The 21,121-nt window shown below is 42.9% G+C and overlaps 1 protein-coding gene across 4 annotated transcripts in view; it reads right to left on the bottom strand.

Moving 5' to 3' along the window:
• rasgrf2b (Ras protein-specific guanine nucleotide-releasing factor 2b) overlaps positions 1-21,121 on the bottom strand; it is a 57,819-nt gene that overhangs the window by 19,099 nt on the left and 17,599 nt on the right. For 2 of the 4 annotated variants that reach the window (XM_018760054.2, XM_029259423.1), the window contains exons 2-15: positions 16,611-16,717; positions 15,368-15,515; positions 11,407-11,496; positions 10,589-10,842; positions 10,229-10,308; positions 9,684-9,877; positions 9,252-9,361; positions 8,887-9,005; positions 7,947-8,107; positions 6,611-6,677; positions 5,859-5,995; positions 4,511-4,593; positions 3,491-3,739; positions 113-205 (exon numbers count right to left, since the gene is read on the bottom strand). In XM_018760054.2, coding sequence (XP_018615570.1) covers positions 113-205; positions 3,491-3,739; positions 4,511-4,593; positions 5,859-5,995; positions 6,611-6,677; positions 7,947-8,107; positions 8,887-9,005; positions 9,252-9,361; positions 9,684-9,877; positions 10,229-10,308; positions 10,589-10,842; positions 11,407-11,496; positions 15,368-15,515; positions 16,611-16,717 — 1,892 coding nt within the window. Of the gene's footprint in view, positions 1-112; positions 206-3,490; positions 3,740-4,510; positions 4,594-5,858; positions 5,996-6,610; positions 6,678-7,946; positions 8,108-8,886; positions 9,006-9,251; positions 9,362-9,683; positions 9,878-10,228; positions 10,309-10,588; positions 10,843-11,406; positions 11,497-15,367; positions 15,516-16,610; positions 16,718-21,121 lie in introns of those variants that run through there. The other 2 variants (XM_018760055.2, XM_018760056.2) reach the window with 2 other exon arrangements.

Here is a 21,121-nt window from a genome sequence, read left to right as displayed (position 1 = left end):
GAAGACAAAATTACAAGAGCTAGAGCAGTCGGCATACATGGAGAAAGAGACAGGAGGAGTAGGAAGAGGAGGAACACAGGGAAAAGAGGTAGAGGCAGAAAGAGTGCGTTACTTTGACTGATCCAGTGCAAGCTTCCTGATCTTCAGGTTGTAGTCTGGACATATGGAGGTGATGGACAAGCGGTCAAATGAATGATACTGGACTCTGTGTGACAGGGAGGGGAGTGGGGGACAGACTTGTGATGACAGCATGCCAGAAAAGCAAACAAGGATCTCACACTGGAAACCTGAATAAGCCCGCTGTATGGACAGAAGGCACTGCCTTGGCTAACATGGAAATTGTAAGTTTTTACAGTGTTTCGGGTGTCTTTCCTCATGTCATGCAGAACAAGATAAGACCGAAACCCACAACAGCAACAAAAAAAAAAAAAAAAAAAAGTATTTTTTGAGAATAAGCTGTCATCGTACATTACATCAACCGTTTTTTAAAACAAATTCATGGAAGGTTCAACAAAATGTTTCCAAATCCAAAAGTGCAGGGATCCCTGCATATTGTGAACCGTCATCCTTAATTCACAAAAGATGGCCTTTTAATGACACTGATCTGCATCTTCTTTCATTATCCTGCGTGGCAGTCAGCAGAGCACCAGCCGAAAGTGGGGCCTCTTTGCTCCGGCTCAGTTTTGCCAAGTGAGTCTAGGACAAACTAGACATAATTTGCAAAAAGATACGTCAATATCACTTTACATCTTCGTTTATTTATTTTAACACTGAAGTCATGCAAGCAGAACAATGTATCAAGTCTCCTGAAACTCCGACTTTAGACAAAACAGAAAGGTCTCAATTTCAAATTAATATGATATTTTAACTGTATACAAAGTAACACTATTCTAGCCACAAGAGGTCATATCTCTCAAAATATCTCTGTTTATTTTCTTTTAACTTGGAGGAACAGACAGATTGTGGTGGATATCAAAGTGTGAGTAACAATGAATGGCTTCATTCTACATAAACATTTTTGACAAAACTTTCTAACTGGTAATCTATGAAGTTGTTTTGCATTAGCATTTCTAGTGAAAGGCAAAATATAATCTATATACTGAATAATCAAAAAAATCATACACTGGGTCCTCATGTTACAAATGTTCAAATGACACATTTTCATTTCACAAATTGTTTCATGAATAGTTGTAGCAGCAAAATCACTTGCTTTTCAGCATCCATCCATGAGTTGACAGTATGTCAGTATGGGAACAAATACATTTAAAGCTTGTGTGTGGTGCTTCTGAGTACCTGTGATTAATTACGACATGATGAACATCACACCTGTTTTTGGGATAGAACAGCCAATAAATGAAATTAAAATGGAATTTCAGGAGACTATGTGTTCTAATTTTCAGTCATTTTAAATTAGTTTAAACTTTAAGCACAAAGTTAACAACAATGTTAAAAGCCTTACAGTGAGTATGGAGTTTGCTTCATGCCACCTGAGACCTTCGCCTTTTATTCAGAAATTTCCTAAGATCCCATCTTTATCCAAAAATGTTGTCATATTCAACACTCTTCTTGTTTGGAAGCATGTTAAGAAACACCTGGGGATCCTGAACGGTTTATCACTGAGGTCTCCTACTGCCCTCAACTCACATCTACCGCCAACTATTTGTTCAACTGAGCTCCACAAATGGCATCCAAAGAGGTGTTGGCTATTTCATTTTTGTTTGCAGATCAGTCACAGGTGATCTTCGACCTTCTAAGAAGTCATTTTAACCTGCCGAAAACAGACTTATTTCAATACCTACAACTACGTCATCTTAATACGGCCCTAGAAAAGGAGAACAGATATGGACAGAACCAACAAAAGCTGAGCAACAGCTCATTCCACCAAACAACTCCAGGGTTGTGATTTGTCCATTATACACCATCTTATCAAGCAGTGCTACTGGCGCTTTGGACGCATTGAGGGAGACTTGGGAACTTGGGATCTTGACGTGTCTTTTAGCAAACATGAATAGTCATCTATATGTGCTAAAGTCTTCCCTGCCTACACCTTCCTCAGCATCCAGGAAGAAAAGCTCAAGTTCACTGAGAGAAAGTAGCTCACTCCACGATCTTCAGAGGGACGACGCATCAGCTGTGCTTTAAATGCAAGGCCTCTACCAGGTACTTTGATATAATCTGTTCTGGAAATGTGATAAGACACAAGTTTACTGGACTGGGGTTCACACAACTGTCTAAGAAACGTTCAACAAAACATTTGATTTCTCCCCAACTACTCTCTTGTTAAATCACAACCCAAACTCTTTTCTCAATCATGTTACACAGACTATATACTCTGACTTATGTGGCAAAGAAATATATTTTAATGCTGTGGTCCATACCTGACGTTCCCTCTCTAAACAGGTGGATCAATGAAGTGTTTAAATTTTTCCCACTTAAAAAACTGATCGTCAGTTGAAAAACTGACAATTTGATTTTTATGACAATTGTAATGAATTCTGGAATATATGGACTCCCTTCTGGAAGTTATTACAAAGTGTTGCATGATCATTCCTGTGATATATTGCTAGCTTTTGACCCTGAGCCCTCGCTCTATGTATGTGGATATACTGTATTTACAGTTTCTCAGTGTACTGTCTCTACCTGTACGCTCTTGTGACCCTGGGCTGTTCATAAAACCAATTTTTTTTTAAACCCTTACAGCATACTTTTAAATTTATTATAGCTTATACTTTTGCAGAATCTAACCAGCAAATGAATCCAGGTACACTGTATCGCTATTATTATGCTTTAACTGATTATAAAAATAATAAATCAAATGTACTGGACATATTCCAACAAGTGTTAAATGAAATGCTACTTCAAATTATTTCAAGTTAATAGAAGATAATAAATGTAAACATTGTACTCCTGCACTTTGCCTCATGCCTTATGTTTCCAGGATAGGGCTGCACAGGACAAATGGAACAAATAAATCAACGTCTTGCAGACAATTTTGGGACTTCTGGTCCCAACTGTGTTCATAAGATGAGGACCCAGTGTATTCTGAATTGTTTCACAGCGGAACGTTTCTGCAAAATTCACTAAGGAAACGTCGGCAAAGACTCTCCGAGAACTGAAGGCTGCGACTCTGAGGAACATTCACTCAGTCGTTCATCATCTGCAGCCACTTGCTCGGTCCATCACAAGGCAATGAGAGACACTCCTTCACTTCAACATACACACACTGAAGGCAACTCAGACCCATCAATAACCAGAAAAGCATGTCTTCAGACTGTGGGAGAAAGTGAGAGCACCCGGAGCAAACCCAAGACGAGAACAGGCAAACCCCGCATGGAGCTGGATTCAAAACCATCCAATCCCACAGCGTAGGATCTGTGAGGCCGCAGCACTAACCGCTGTACCATGGTGCAGCCTCTTCTGGGAAACATTGAGTTCTGGTTGCCCCAAAAGAAAATATTAGGTTTTATAAGGCTTCGCAGTTAGCCGATACCTGACAGGAATGGAAGTGAAGGGCTTCTTGTAGATGTCAGCCAGTTTGTCCATTACAACTGCAGCGGTGGTGAAGATGCGGTAAGTGTGCAAAAAAGTATTGAGGAAATCAATCGAGAGGAAGCGAAGATCTGTCAGTCGCTCGAGAAGGCGCTCCACGCTGGCATAGCGGATCTGGGGAACCTTGCAGGAGTTGAGTGTCTTGCTGAAGCAAATATCAACATCGTCTTTATGGAGCCGTACATCAGATCTGTATTGGACAATATAACAAAACAGCGGCGTTTAATTAGTCTGTGTGTGTTACAATGCCTAGGGACCACAAAATGGTCGAATGGAGTTTCCTCCATATACATCTAATATATTCAGTTTGTATGTCGAATATAAGACCTTATAAAAACGGCATGTATGCTGACAACATGGTGCTCGTGGATTAATGGGAGAAAAGCATCTGCTAAATGAACAAATGTAAATGTTTATAACTCAGAATAAGCTTAATTACCATGGTGAAATTCCTTAGTCATACCATTACAAGTGGACAAACTCCTACAGCATAGAATAGAATGCATCACTATAAAGAAAAAATGTCTCCCCCTAATTGGACCAACTACCTGCTTTCACAAAACACTAACAGTCTTTATGAAGACATGATATTGAGATGTCTTTTGTGGAGGCTTAAAACCTTCTGGATTTTTTGCTGAATAATATTTAACATGCTGCTAAAAATATATGCATTTGTGCATTATGTGATGCCTGTCTCTAAAGCAACTTGCAAAGTGAGGTTTGAATTCTAACCAATTTGCAATTATTTATCCATTTATAGAGCAGGGTAAATTTTACTTGAGCAATTCGGGGTTAGTGCCTTGCTCAAGGGTACCACGGCAACAAAGGGGTTTCGAACCCGGGTCCTTTAAAAGCAAGATGAAAGTTCTAACCACCACACTACCTGCTGCCTCCAAGGATGTATCCCAGGATGTAATGTGGACATATCTAAAGAGTGAACCCCCTTGCAAATGTGACTTACTTGATCATGTGAGGCACGGTGACTTTAGAGTTCTCCTCAAACACACTGGTCATGAGGCCGTTGCAGCGGATGTTGTCAATGCACTGCATGCGGGGACACGGACATGAAGGAGATGAGAGGGGTTTAAAAGGAGTCATTTCAGGTCAGTCCGGGTCACCGCAAACAAAATTAAGGGTGGAATGGTGCCCCACAGCTCTGTGGGCATGCAGTTAAGTGTGACTTCACCTGCAGTTTGTCATCTGTTCCTCAGCAAGGACTCCCACATGGGCACTATCACGAGTCACGAAGCATTAAACAATCCCCACTGGTGACAGCGGCCCCTCGGTCATGCGTGGAGACTGCATACCCTGCCCTTGGGACCTCTTCTGCTCACCGCATGTTCACAGAGGGCAGAGGCTCATGAGACACTGGTGCTGAAGTCTGTTTGTTACTCTGTTGTCTGTTGTGGTGAATATATTTAAGTGTATGAGGCATGTGTGGGTGGATATTTTTGATCGTGTGCTTGTCTATGCATGTGTGGGTGTGTGTGTGTGTGTGTGTGTGTGTGTGTGTGTGTGTGACAAAGAGAGATTTGTGTGGGTTCATCCACTCAGTCTGCTTCCATTTAAACTGTTTCCAGAATCACTGCTAAGGAGGCATGTTCTCGGTGAAAACAGCTAAAGAAATACTAACAATAAAGAAGCTGAACACAGAACTACTCGGATAAAAAGCGACAGAACACGGAATAAAAGTGAAAGCAGATGCTGCCCTTACTCTGTGCTTACGCACATGGACCCGAAGAGCTGCCTTAACGGTCTCCCAAGAGCCATAAAGCAGAGTGGTGACGTATGTTCGTTAAATGGGCACGTTTCCTCTTCTGTGCGGCTCCCATCAAAGGAACCAGGAAGGTTCGCCGCTGAATTAGCTCGAGAGTCTCAGAGAATGGCGAAACAAACTGATGACAAATCACCAATTTGCCATCCTGTCAAACAGCGGTTCCCTTGACGTTGCATTTTGTCTGCTCAAACAGCTGTGCTGGCAGACGTGAACTTCTTAACAAGCCATCATTAACACGTATTCTCAGTGGCTGTCGGTAAGCCACGTCTCTTCTGTAATTTAGACCGTCAGCTTTGAGGAAATTACAAATAAGGCAGGTGGCAAATTATGTTAAGAGTACGGGAACTCCGCTTTCACCACATATGCCTTGCAAAGGCTATCTATATATACCACTCTGAAGTTTCTTTCAACATCTGCATCTTTTGTACACGTTAAATGTATCTTACAGTCTACGGTAAGAACGGCTCCAAAGACTGAGGTTACTGGTCTCCGTTGGGAGTCGGCAGGAAGAGGGCGTGAAACAGATGCCTACCTGGCTGATGTCACTGGTCCAGGCTGCTTTTTCCTGGCGAGACGGGGCCAGCAGAACTATGGTGAAAGACGAAGCATCCGACGGCTCCACCACAATCTTGAAGTCCAGGTGACCGAACACTTGGCCTGAGGTCTTGGCTGTGAAAATGGTGTTGAAAAGGTTGCAAGGTCTTTAATCCAGTGATTTTTTTTTTTTTTTTTTTTTTTAAAAAGCAAAGCAATTTGAGGAAATCAATTGCCTCACTGTTTTGTTGTCTGGAGCCTTAAGAAAACAAGACATTCGAATTTCTTCATCTGAAGATGAGTACTAAATACTGACAGTTCACCAATTCAGAAATGCCCAAGTCCTGCTGTTTGAGAAGATGTGATGACTTTAACACATCTTACCAAGACAAACTGCACCATTTTTATTCTGGTTGCAAGTACTGTATCTAAAAACGAGAGGCTGAAAAACGAGCCAGAAGACAATGTAGGAGCAAATCGGAGATCAACTGACTGTTATCCACATAAGGCATGAAGTATCAAAGGTCACATCAAGTCAATCAGTATAACTGTATAATTGAGAGAGGGGAGAACTCATCTATGGTTTGATAGCTCAGGTGACATTTAGAGACAAGTACTTACTGCCGTCTTTGATCCGGCACTTGACAATTAATTAACCTGAATCATCAGCCAGTGTACACTTTCAGGTATAACGAAGTATATAAATCTCAAAGTGAAAAGGGGAGTAGGGTGACCATAACTCATACTCACATTCCTCATCGCTGGCATCTGGCTCCTCGATGAGCGTGCACTCGATCAGGGACAGGACCCCACCTTGCTATGAGTGGACAGGGAGTGGGGAGGGTCACACGGAGTCCTTTTTTGCAACCTTAACACCAGCACACGTACATGAAACCAGCAATCGGTGTTTCCTGCACCGCGAACCCTTTTTTAAAGCCTACAGCATGGCACCCATGCAAAAGGAAGTGAAAACTAAAATGGCTCCCACTTCTTCCATTACTGTATCTATGCAAATTTGCAGTGAAGTGGAGGCACGCTGGGGCATGAGTATAACTCCCTCTTCAGCCAGTGACTTCTGTTGTATACGAGACGTGCACTGCAGGAGACATGTTTTAAATGCCTCCACTTCCAAAATGCTCATTAGTACAATGTGCTTCTCGAGGAGCGCAACTCCAACAAGGGCAGGGAAAACACTTTCAGATGGTTTTCCTGGGCTTTCTTCCACTCATAAAGTAATTTTTGTAAATTCTACAAATTGCATTCGAATGCTCCTGCGGCTTCATCCGCTGAGCTTTTTTCCTTGATCGCAAATTTAAACTCAAACGCGAACTCGGAGCAGGCCACGCTGGGGAACATGTTTAAAAAGGCCAGATGGAGAGGTCTGGTGGAGAAAAAGCGGTGATTGATGAGCGTCATCATGGCGCAGCCTCGTTTCACACTACAATCGCCTCCATCTCAATTGTCATCACAGCTGACAAGTGGAGCCTAACGATTATTAAACTTTTGTGCCTACGGCTGGAGGGAGACTACAGACGTTCTCACTATTATTCACATGGCTCTAGTGCATCAATAAATAATTCATAATTCCATTCAAGGTTTCACACACACCAGAATGTACTACATTTCTAAATGTTTTCAAAGTAGATGTGGGGTGGAAAAAAATCACTTCATTTTAAACTTTGTGGGTTATGTCTCTCATGCTTTTATTTTTATCATCCCTGAAGTATTCAAATCGGGGGGGGCGTGCAGGCGCAGCGGGTTTGGCCGGTGCCCGCTGTGTGGCGGGTCTGGGGTTTGAGCCCTGCTTGGGGTGCCTAGCGAAAGACTGGCATCCCGACCCGGGTGTGTCCCCTCCCCCTTTAGCCTTGCACCGTGTGTTGCCAGGTACGGCCCTGGTTCGCAGCGACCTCACTCGAGACAAACGGTTGCAGATGATGGATAGATGCAAGTATTCAAAATGGAAAATTCATAGCACTACCATTCACTGTATAATAAATTCCTTACGTAATCATGGTATTCAGTGATTATTACAGCTGTAAGTGTAAAAAAAACACATACTCCTGGCGAAAGCACGCGGGCTACTTACTTTGAGCAGGTGCAGTTTGCCGCCAGAGCTGCGAGTGCAGATGAGGAAGTGTTTGGTGAACAGGAAGCACTGGCGCTCGCCCTCCTTCTTCAGGGACAGGGAGCCCAGCCGCACTTTACTGAGCTTCCCACGCTCGACGGAGGGCAACTGAATCAGAGAGCCTGGCGTACGCGCAGCGATTGGGGGGGGGGGACAAAATTAGAAATGACAAAGAGGGAACGTGAGAGATTGAGAGATACGATGGCAGGAGACAGGGAGCCAAAGTTAACAGGTAGGCAAGTAAAACTCAAAGAGAGAGGAAAACATAGTGAAGGGGGACCGCAGGAGCAAGACCAGCAAACAGACACAGGGAGAAAGGGCAAAACACCAAAGAAACAGAAAAGGAAAGAGAAAGATAAGTGGACAGGTGTTCAGAAGGGCAAACTGACACTGAGAGACACGCACAGTAACAGTAACTCAAAGGGGTGGCAGTTCCCAAAAGAAAGAAAGAAAAAAAAAAAAAACTGGAAAGAGAGGAAAACTGAGAAACAGATGGGCCAAATAATAAACTAAACACAGTCTCGTCCTCCACCGCACGCTAATGTTACTCCTACATTTGCATATAGCACAGAGTTACGGAAGTCAAGATAAGACAAATCAGTACAAATTAATTTGCAAGTCTGTCAAAGGCAGAACTTAATCTGAATTAATGGTTTTCTAATTCCAGAAATAATTTATTGTAGGCAGATGTCTTTGTTTCATTGTCTCCTTCTTATTCATATTATTTGTTCTGAATAATTGAGCCAAACACCTCATAAAATCTGAAAATTTTCCTTCAAAAACACACAAGAGCCATCAAAACAGCTTTGTAAATGTTAATTCCAGAGACTGCTTGTTTATATTTCCTCAGATTGTTTCTGTCGGGTGACATGGTTTGAAAGACCTTATACTATGAGTTCACCTTGGCGCACAAACGTCTGACTGGTGTCCAGCAGAATATCGCAGCCCTCAACAATCATGCGTTCGATGGCCAGGTTCTTGCGGATGTTCTCGGTGTCGCTCACTTCATCGTGCATCACCCTGAGAGGACAGCAGCAAGATGAAACCACAGGCCCCGGTCCAAATGACACTGCTCTGAACTCCCCTGCCCATTAGCTTCTTGTTCTGTATGAGAGCTCACGTCCAACCGCTGCTGATTCACCCACACCAGGGAATAAAAAGTGTACTGTACTCTTCTTCTCTTTAGATCTTAGTTACAGACTGTCCAACCTCTTGCAATCAATCTCACATTCAGCCAGATTTCCAAAGCCCTATTGTGTGGCTCACCTAGACAGCTCCTCCAGCTTGGACTTGGCAAACTCCAGGCTCTTGCGTTCCACGTGCTCATGAGGTGTGTGGGCCAGAAGCTCGTGGAGCGTGATGATGTACCGTGGGATCTGTCAAACCACAGCAAGGCTACTCAGCTGCAGACAACAGCTCATCAATGGAAATACACCTGTTTCACATTACCCCGGTATACTCACTGGTGCAATTTGTTAAAAAGCACGAAGTCTTTTAGATTGTAAGCCCAATGAATTGATTTAATGCCAAAAATATATTTAATTTAATTTAACTTAATGCTAAAAATATATGCTGCGGCAATAATGCTGACGTGAAGGTTTTTCTCTTCATGCAATCAGTCGCAGCAGCAAGATCTATCAATATGCTTGGTATACAAGGTGGTACAAGGGTTTCTGTATAACCTGATAAAAAGCTCACCTGAAACATAGGGTACGTCAGAAACGTCTCCAGCATCCTGCCCTCGCAGGCAGCATTGGACTCGTACTGCTTCAGCAGTTTGTCAAAATCTCGATTCTGCTTGCAGTTGGCCAGAACCTGCAGACTGTACTGGTGGTTCCGCACAAACTCCTGGTAGATGTTCAGCATGGGCAATAAGATGTCAAACAGATCAGCTGTTGACAAAGAAAAACCAATTAAATTAAATCAATAAACTTGAATCACACCTTTCACTGGGAAAATCCAACAACGTGGCAGTCAAGATAACCATGTAAGCGCAAGGCTTCTATCTTTCACAGCTTCAAATGACAGGTTGCATTGTCCTGGTGGCTACTGTTGCGAGAGGTAAACACAGCTCCACAAGCAGCTGAGCCTGTGAGATAGCCAAAGGAGATTGGCACCTCTCCGTACAGACCTAGAGATTTTCTGACATCAACATGCCTACTATGGTATATAGGCCAGGAGGATGACAGTAGACTTAAAACAGCCTTTTTGGATAGTCATATAAACAGCCTCATAACACTCACCTAAAACTAAAGTAGGCCAGTTTGCTATCCGTGCTTTGAGGCCTTGATGAAATATTTCATGAAGGAACATAATGGTTTCACTAGAATATAAGAAACAAGAAGAAGGAGTTAAAACATCAGTACAAAACACACAAAAGGGACTAGAGGAGTGTGTTACAAACCCCAAGAAACCATGCGATTCCAAGCACTGTATATAGCAGATCTTTAACTGTGATTAAGGTGACTGTGTTAACTGCACCAGCAATTACATTCTTTCCCTGAAAGAGAGTTTAAAGGGTGAATACTGCATTTTACATGGAAAACGGACACAGTCATGAATCTTCTGCAGAGATATGCTGTACACACTTTTCGGAGTCTCACCTATTGAGGAAGATACTGCTGACATCATCATGACTGATGGGTGGCTTCTTAGAACTAGCCGCCATTCGGAGCGGCCGCAGAAAGCAGTTGACCAGGATGGAGAGCTGGTGGACGTACTCCGTCTCGGCTTCCACCATATTGAAGACAATCTGGTTCCTCTTCCTCATGCTCTCTGCATGGGGAGAGCAGATATAGTCCTGAACAATGATCTTCCACTTCCGTCTACACAGCCATCCACGCATGAAGCTCTGGACCTGCACAGAGACAGCACAAGAACAGCACAGGATTGCAGTTACACCAAGGATAGCAGCAGTGCACATGGACAGAGCTGTGAACTCAAAATCACTTCTGAACACTGTGCAGCTGCCGCAGGTTTGGATGAAAAGGCAGCATTCATTAGGGCACAGCTACTTAAAGGGCTGCACCAACCACACTCATACAGCATTTTTAAACACTAACACACATCATCACTTATAAAGGCCACTATGAAATAATAAAAAAAGAAAAAAAAAAAAAAAAGAAAAATGTCATTCATGCAGCACCATAGGAAGGAACTGCACAAAATATCAAAGTTTCCAATCACAGTTTAGACACCTGGCACTTGACACTTGGCAAAGAATCCTTCTTGTTAACAAAGACATTTAACTGTGCATAAGTACCTAATTAGAGAACTGAAAGAGAAAAGGAAGTGCAACATGAATTAAGATGGTATAAATATTTGTCTGTCAAAGGTTAAAATGAAAAAAGGTTCCACTGAACTGGGTGAAAAGCGAGAAGCAGACCCACAATCGTTTGAGCTCCCAGTTCCCATCCAGTACCTTTTTGATCTTCTTAATATCCGGGTCTTCGTCCTCTTGACATATGTGGTAAGGCCGCATTCTTTCCTTGGTTTTATTCAGGGCTATGATCTATAAAAGCAGCAAACAAATAAGATTCTGAGGAGATTGTGCATAACCAACAGAGCACAACAAACCATTTCCACATCCAGTACTCAACCGCTTTGGCCTTGCCCTAATTCTGCAGTCAACCCAAAGACTTTACCATACTGAGACTGGGAGTCTGTGGTAGCCACTGCAATTTTATGATGCAAAGAACACATTAGAAAATCCCTTTTTCTTGCAATCAGAGGATTGCAGGATTTCATAAAGCACTCAAGATCCTCCGGCTACAGTGACTGGGATGGGCGAATCACACACTGTACTAAGCAGATAAATGGCCAACCTTGCTGCTCACCACCCTTCCCTCCATCTGTCACTATTCAGACCACAGGCCCACTAGCATTTTTTTTTTCCCCAAAAAATCTCTCAGCACAGTCATGCATGCACATTTTCCCACACAAATCTCATTATGCCTATGATACTCAAAAAAAATGTTGTAATATTTTTGGCCACTCCCATTGTTTCTTGACTTGCACCAAATTTGCTGACAGGAGTTGACTGGACGGCTTATAAGAACCAGGAATTCAGTGAAATCAACCCTATTAGTATAACGTAAATGATCTAACCCTCGAAAAAGCCTTGGATATCTTGCTAATGACCTCCACCGATAATCTCTGCATCAATGTCAAAGTCAAGCTTAAGAACTATCCCACACCCAAAAGACCAGTAAAACTTATTAAAAAGCCATGATACAGCCTTGTCACATCGAGTCCTGTGTTTATACTGGTGCCGACGCTGGAGCAGCTGCTAAGCGAATCAGTTCAAGAAGCATTGCACGCACCGCAAAGCAACGTGCTGCATTTCTCTTGCTCTCTGCAAAGCCGTGACACCCGTATCTCAATATTTTTCTGTCTTTTCCAGCTGTGATGTAGCTGATGTGTAACTGCATTCAGTACTCAATTCAAGTTCCCACACACATTATATATAGCAGGCAATCAACACGCTGTTATTACATATCGTGTTGCTGTTCTTAGTCTAACTTATCCTAGAAGAAGGCAGCACTTAGAGAGCTGCCCAGTAGCAGTCATCAACCAAACATCACCTCATTCAGCTGATGTGTTGGCAACAACACACCACGAGCCTCAGCGTCCATGTGCTATTGTTGTGACGTCGTACTGCACATCTGTGCATATTTTTTTTATACTTGTTTAATTTTTTATAATGATGCTGCAAGCAGAATTGAACAGCCATTAGGGTTTCCGTGACGGAACCGGTAAGGAGCGACGCTGAAATGCATCGAGAGAAATGTGCGACTCCCACATCACCGGGAATCCAAGGAACAGGACAGAACAGTTTGCGACAACTTCACACATCCTGAGCTCCAAGAAGAAAGCTGTGAATGGACTTGTTTTCTTGTCCTAATCAATATGACTTGGGCACTAACTAACATTAGGGTTCATTTAGACGTAAAAGTCACAGAAGTTACTGTTCCTTCAGTCAATTATCGAGACAAATATATGCAGCAATATGCACTATATTGTAAATATTATAGGTTAAGTTTTATGGGTTTGGCCAAGACACTGGAGCTCAGTTTTAACGAAAGACAATTGCATCCGGAAGATGCTAAATTCCAGTCTAATGACAATGGCCGCGGAAGCCTACGTGACTTAATATACAACTGAATTTAATTAAATTTAGGTTTCAGGTAAAGAAAAACCAGTAGCAGTGAGGTACTGAAGTTGACTATGTATCTTTCTAAAACATCTGGGATGAGTTACACACACACACACACACACACACACACAGTCTGAAACCACTTGTTCCATGCGGGGTTGCGGGGAGCCGGAGCCTGACCCACCAACACAGGGCATAAGGCTGGAGGGGACACACCCAGGACAGGACACCAGTGTGTCGCAAGGCACCCCAAGCAGGACTCGAACCCCAGACCCACTGGAGAGCAGGACCGCGTCAAACCCACTGTGTCACTGCACCCCCTGGGATGAGTTACCGAGCACAAAATTTTCCATTGCTAAATACACAGGGACGTGTATTTTGACTGGGTAGCATGCACTCGGATATAACTTAAAAACAGGGAGATTTTCTCTGGTGAAACGAGAGAAAGATTTGCAGAGCCAAGCGATGACTGCCATTCGCACACACGGTTTTGGCAAACACTACAGCTGAAACTCCAGACAGTGGTGTGAACAAAGCACAAGGTATTTTCATAAATACTGTCCAAAATCAACACAAAAAGTGGGAAAGCGGACAAAAAGGTTAGAGATGACTAGAAAAATGGCCCTTGCAAAAGTGATTCGTTTGCTTTCACTGGAATTCACTTTTTCCATGGTCCGAAACCATATAACGTAAAACTCGGGAAAAACCGAGGCGGCAAAAAACGGCAAACTTCAGTTAAAGCAACTCGGGGGGAAGATCATGTGAAAAGGCAAGAACAAAATAATCTCAGTTCTCCTGTGCAAGGAGATTCATGAGGTCATGATTTTTTGACACAAAAAAGTCAGTATTCGTTCACTGGCTTTCAGCAAAGTTCCCCTGAAACAATGTCATGAGCAGAAGCTTAAGTTTTGGTAATGGACCATGACGCTTTCACTGGATGGGGCAAAACTTGTGGAATTAATGTCTTTCTTTTGCAGAGAATTTCTTTCATACGGCACAGTTCGGTGCCACGGAATAATCCAGAAAGGTGAATTGTTGACTCTTATGTAACCACAAGACATATATACTTCCGGGAACACATGCTTTTGAATGCTCCCTATCCTATTCTGGGAAACTATTGAGAAGTGCTTAACTTGCAGCAGTGTTCAGTACATACTGTGCGGTGTTGCTTTCAACGGATCTAAACATCATCGTTTTGCCTTGAAACAGTCCGACTATATCACTGCACCACAAATGTACGTCAGGACTCTCTATTGTCTCCTATAGTCTCTTACAGCAAGTACATTTGAAGTCCGCTGTACAATTGATGTCATATCACTCCGTTCTGTTACTTAACTACTTGTGCGGTCCAAAAAGGATGATACTCAAAAACAGAGAGGAGCACAATATCCAAATGTGACACCAAGCCTGCAGAATTTGGCTGCATTCAGTGAGCAATCGGCTTTCATCGCCTGTTTGTGCTCACTAGATTTCCAGCCACTGACTAATCGAATCCATTAATATCGCAGATGCTACATAAAATATTACCAAAAAAACCACAGCTGAAAATATATAAACTTCCATTGCCACACTACATAATTAGTGCCTACAAATGCTTAGAGCACCCAGTGCAGGGAAGACCAAAAAGACTATGCTGGACAATGGAACGCGCGCGCGCGCGCACACACACACACACACACACACACACACACACACACACACACCCGAGTCAGTACTAAACATCCAACCATTAGTGTGCCTCACTAGGAAATGCCATGACTTCATCAGGCATCAAGTCATCAGGACAAGTGCATTAAGCTGTATGATTCTAACATAAAAGTGTCAGCACAGCTTGATATGAGGTTCTTGCGAAGATCTGTCCAGGATTAGGGAAGAATAAAGAATAATACCATATTAACGTGAAAGAGAGGCATTAAGAATTAAAGGGCAAAAGCAGAGAAGAACAACTGCCCAGAACATAGTGGTGACTGTCAGCATGAGATAAATGTCACCCATTAGGAGAACAAGGACTATATGAATGTGAAATTCTTACCCAGTCTAGATAATAAATTATACAATGTGCAAAAGCAAAACATTTTCAGAAAATTTAGAAAATTGTAAACAAGATCTGCTGCACTAGTAAAGTAGTAGTCTATCCCACACTGCATTACTCCATTGCGCCCATAACACGTCCACATTAACATGAGGAGAACATGCAAACTCAGCATGGACTGGTGCTTTCGTGTACCTCAGCTTTGAGCCGCTCAATCTCCGTGTCTTGGTCCTCTAGCTGAGTGCGGAGCTGATTTGCCGCCACCTTCTCAGTCTCCACAATCTGCACCAGGTGGATGTACTTCTGCATCAGCACCTCACGCTCAATGATTATGTCAGAGTAGCTAGGATTGCAGGAGGGGACAGCGAAATTGAGAGCAGTCTGCCATTAATGAGGCTCAAGAATGAAGTGACTTTGACTGAGACCCTACTGGGTAATTGTTGTTACTTTTTACCTACAAGAAGGTGGGAATCGAACCTGTGATCTTTGGGTCCAAAGGCAGAAGCTCTAACCACACCATAAAATGAGAGAAAGTACATAAAGGGCTCTATATATTCACTTTAAACTGTGCGATAACCAACAGATATAAGTGTTTTCAAATATGTGTTTACAAGTGCTTAAATCACTAGCTGTACTTAAAACAGTAAATTATAGTATTTTATACCATATAGGACAAAGGAAGTTGTATTTGCGTAAATCTTAATCTTGTAAATACAAGATCATGTGACTATAGCACTAATGTGTTACACTGATAACTCATAAACTATATTACTTTATTACAATATATTATTTGAAAAGTAACACACAGCAAGGAAACAGCAATGTATGATACAATAAGACAGTACAAACCTGCACATAAAACGATTTAAAAAGTAGAAAATAATTCCAGGGTACAATTCTCTATTCTGTCTGTGTGGCTGGAAGAGCAAAGCATCAGCAAAATGCTTTAAGCAAATAACATCCTCAAAACAGTTATTGAACTTATATAAGCTCCTGTAGCTGTCTAGTGTCTCTAGTCTCCATTGTCCAATGTTTAATTGTTCTAGTTTACAGTTAAAATAACATGTCATGTATAGGCTTTTTGTATCTATATTCTAGTTATATTTTTACGTAAATCTTTTTATAGTTTCATTGTGTACATTGTCTGTCTATATTATCTATTGTGTACGTTGTTGCCACTCTGACCTGTGTACTGCACTGTCTTGTCTTGTTTCTGCACTCATCTGTTGTATTTATCTTATTTTACAAAGTGCACTGCATGTTTTATGTGGCACGGAGATCCGTAGAGAAACGGAATTTCGTTCTCCTGCATCCGTAACTCACCTATAGGCAGAAGGACAATAAAGCTGACTTTGACTTTGACAAAGGAGGACAGGATGCCCACATGGACAGAGCCATCGGGATTTAAAAGCCACCTCCACAGGGACGCACAGAGTACCTGGCCTGCTGGATGGCCTCCACCCATTCGTCACAATCTGCCTCCTCCTCCATGCGCAGTTCCAGCGGCTTTTGCCCATCGTGGCCAAAGACAATCTGGAAGTAGTGCTGTAGCAGAGAAAGAAGAGATGTAAAAGGACACGATGAGCGACGCTTTCGTTATTTGCCAGTGCTCACCGGAACTGGCAAAAGGACAGTCACACATGTAACTTATTAAAGCATAACGTGAAGTTTCTATGTCCACGTACTTACGTTTACTCATTTAGCTGATGTTTTTTTTCTCCAAAGCAAATTACAGTGTTAAGGTTACAATGATTTACCCATTTATACAGCTGGGTAATTTCACTGGAGCAATTTCAGTGTAAGTGCCTTGCTCAAGGGTACGATCGCCAGAGGTGAGGCTCAAACCTGCAACCTTTGGGTGCAAAGGTAGTAGCAGCGCTAACCAGTACGCTACACGAATTTTACATACATCCAGGTAAAACTCACACCAAGTTTACAGAATAGAGGTATGCTGGTTTTCAGTGCAACAACTAAATTTGGATTTGGATTTCAAATGAAGCTGCCTGGACAGGATGTGGTGATTTCTCCTGCCGAAATGCAAGACAACATTTTGAATGAACCAGACAAACTGCTTAGGTGTGATGAGGGAAAAGCTAAGGCTGGTAACACAGTGCTTACAGCTAGAGCCTTTGGACCCAAGGTTGCAGATCTGAATCCCATCTCCAGCTGTAATACCCTTGAGCAAGGTACTTACTCTAAATTGCTCCAGTAAAAACACCAGGCTGTAAAAACTACCGGTAAGTAACTTAACATTTTAAGCCGCTTGAGAGAAAAGTGTGAGCTGAACAAATGAAGGTAAACATTTATCATGATGCTTCAAGGATGTGATGAAGCACATTAATCCTGGGAGTCAAAGTGACAGCGCTGGAGCAGACAGTAGATGAGGGACATAGGCTCCAGCCAGGCCAACTCAGTCTGTCACAACAGAAGGCAGTGATGTAACAGGCAGACCCAACAGCTCTCTCATCTGTTCCCTCACATGTGGTGAGATGCAACCTGTAGAACAACCGAAGCTACAGCAGGTCCAGGGGATGCAGCCGACGGCTGCTGTAGGTCGCACTCGAGCTGCGTCACATGTCCGTCTCCGTGACTGCAGAGAAGGCAGCAGAGCCGTGTCTGCGCGTGGCCTTGCTGCGGAAGCCGGTTTACAGAGCTGCTCGTGCAATCCCACCCGCCTGGAAGTCATGTCCACCTGGGCTTATACAACCGCTCAGATGTGGCTTGTTTAAAATGAATGAGAACATTAGGACACAAAGGTGCTCTCTGTACAGCTCTCTCACTCCTTTTCCGCCTCCAGTGCTGATAACTGGAGTCAGTACAGTAACAATGTTATATACATATCTCTTAGAGACTAACATTTTTTTTCCCCCCGGAGTCTCTAATTCAACGAGCCACGGCTGTTCTCCTGCAACACCATACATTATGATGAAGGATGTTTTAATTAAATGTTAATTTTGCTCTAGGTGCTTTCAGCTTTAAGCCATGATGGCAGAGAAGGGTGGAGAAATACAAACCGAATGTGACAAATTTAATAAACTGCAGGCTTTGAAAAGACAGTACAATCAGAGCGATTGAAGCAGCTTGAGCACACACCCCAGGGATGCTCCTATCTGGGGCTGTGCGTTTGAAGCCCTCGCCGGGTTGATAACGGAGCAGAGCTCAATGCGGATGTCACATTAACTGCTACACTGGGAAACAATCCGTCGTCTTCAATGCGGAAATCCCGCCATTGTACCACAGTATTCTGGTACATTCATTCTGGTGCACTCTACGCAACATGCTGAAAACAGTAAGGCCCGTGTAATGAAACAGTGCTGTGACGTGCTATTAGTTACTTTGCAGGAATTCTGCAAGAAAGCTCTGTTCAAGAAATATTGGGAGCATGATTAGCTACCCTTCCATATGCAATCTGGCTCATAACAAGTCCACGGTCACCTTTTCACACACCCATGACAGTGTAGGATAATTGTTTGCCCCCACTTTTGCCCTGGGGTCAGCACAGCACAGGACCCAAACATGCACGCTTCTCCCCCGATGACAGTGACAGCGACATCCGCTCCGCTGCTCTTCACCTCCCCCTTAAACTTCGGTCTTCTGAGCCATTTCGATGACTTTTTTGTATGTGCCATGCACTCTGTAAAATGATGTAGGCTTTTATTCAAATCACCTGGTCCAGGGGCCGCACATCATCATGAGAGGGCTATTTTTAGCAAAGTAGCAACCGCAGTAGTTCAACCATGCACACGTGCATCGCAAGAGAAGTGTAACGTCTCAGTTCACATGGCTATCGAAGCAGGATGTGGATTAAATCAGAGGCACATACTGCCAGCCCAAAATCCTTGTTATTTTTCCATTACTGTCATTCATACTGTACTGTTGTACTTCATATAGCGTGTCCATGTTCTACCGGTGGTGCAGGGATTCGCCTCAAGCCAACAAAAGAAGTGTCTCCTCTATGAAACACAGTTTCCAAACTGTTGGGCGTGTCTTTAAACTGTCGCTTCAAGCACCAAATTCAATTGGTCCCATGTAATTTCACGTCTCACTTGGTTGTGTTTCACTTTGTTTGCCTCTCGTTTATTCTATATCTTCAAGTTAATACCTTAATACTACTGCTTACAGTGAAAATGTAGCACATGACATAAACAATACCTGGAAATCCCTAAAACAACAAGGTTACGCGACACCCAGCAGAACTGAACCATGGTGCCAACAAATGACACCGAAGAGCATAAAACATCCAATAGTTAATAAGGATCAGACTACATGACCACGTGGTCTGTGACACACACAAAAACTAACGTTGAGGCAAGAAACTTCAAGGCCTCTTTCTACAAGTGCTAGTCATCCAGCTTAGATGTTTACTTGTGCACCATCTCCACACACGATTTTCACTAGTGCAGTTATACCTTCACCACGCTCTCTCTGCTGAGATAAAGGCCATCACATCTATTTGTTCAGTTGTTCTGATACACCAGCACATTTGTTGGTTCTACTCTGTCACGTAGCACAAGTATCTTGCAGCCAAAAGGGTCAAACAGCCAGTAGGCTCAGCCTTTATAAACAGACAAACTCAAAAAGGAATACTGTATTACAGTAATACAGATGCCCCTCGACTTACGCAAATAGACCGTTCTTCAACCCTTAACGTAAGTCAAAAGTTACATATGTCAGATTCTGCCGTTTCTTCAATATTATTGTTGTTTTCATGCTAGCTGTTTCTTTTACGTGCTCCTTTGTACGTGCAGTATCCTTCACAATCGTATTTATAGTCGATACAGTTAAACCTGGTTCCCGTGCTATAGACGATAATCTTTGTCCACCTTCATACTTCTTTATTATTTTCAATGTCATCTCCAAATCAACTGCTGTGCGCTGTACAGTTTTGTTTTCCTTCAAGCGCACGTTTACCACCAGGCATTGTGAATAATGAAAAAGGGTAAAAAATATGGGAAAAAAGCACTACACTGAGGAGAGGAGATGTCTTCAAGGCTCAAAACACGGGAACTGGGAAGATGCAACTTCCTGCCTTGTCTGGTTACACCAACTTGTACTTAACGTATTTCAGATGTTCTGAGTAAAATAAAAGCGCTATCAGTAAATAATGTGTATGCCAGGAATTTTTTTTACCTAAATCTGGATTTACGTAAATCAAGTAGAGGGATGTGTGTACATTGTTCACCCACTAAATTACCGAATCAGGGCATGTAAATGCTGCACTTACTTTACACAGTTCAAAACACAAAGTCAGTTGAAAGCATAGCACATGAAGGTTAGTGCATCACCGACAGAGTACTGACCCATTACTTGTGCACATGAAGGTAACCACGTGAACTTACCAAAATGACTTTGGACATGGGAGAGCATCTGCACAAACAAGGGGAGAGGATGTAAACTTCACAGAGACAGACTCACTCTTGGAACCCTTGAGGCATGATGTAGAAATCTCACGAAGGCACATGCTACGTTCAAGATGAACTCCTTGAGAAAACTGGTGTGTTAGGAACGCGGATACTGTACTATTTCTTTGAGTAGAGAAACTGAAACAGTGGACTACATGTTTGTTACTCAGGTAAAAAATTGTGATTCGGACGAAGAGTGAAACATGCTAGAGAAAACAGTAAATGTGCTGGAGAGCTATAACAAAGGGATTAATGAGACTCCCCAGAACGCAGAGCAATCCAGAGTACTGATCTGTATTGCAGAGCTCCAAGTCAGTCTACCGAGGGCATGTAGTGCGATTGCTGAATCCTGGCATCCTGACAGCTCCTACTGTAAATCCTCCTCTGTGGACCATGATTTGCTGTGGCTGTGTGTCTTACTTTCCCTGTATCCCCTGTAATAGCCTGTAAGGGAGCCAAGCACCAGGGGAGAGGCAGGCTCTCCGTAGACCGTCGGTCTACTACGTACGAGTGATAGCACCTGCATTGTGGTAGCGTGTTACTTAAA

The sequence above is a fragment of the Scleropages formosus genome, chromosome 17, assembly GCF_900964775.1.
Source record: "Scleropages formosus chromosome 17, fSclFor1.1, whole genome shotgun sequence".
In the NCBI taxonomy this organism is placed as follows: domain Eukaryota; kingdom Metazoa; phylum Chordata; class Actinopteri; order Osteoglossiformes; family Osteoglossidae; genus Scleropages; species Scleropages formosus.
Note: the sequence above shows the minus strand (reverse complement) of the source record. Positions and strands in the feature narration are given on the sequence as shown.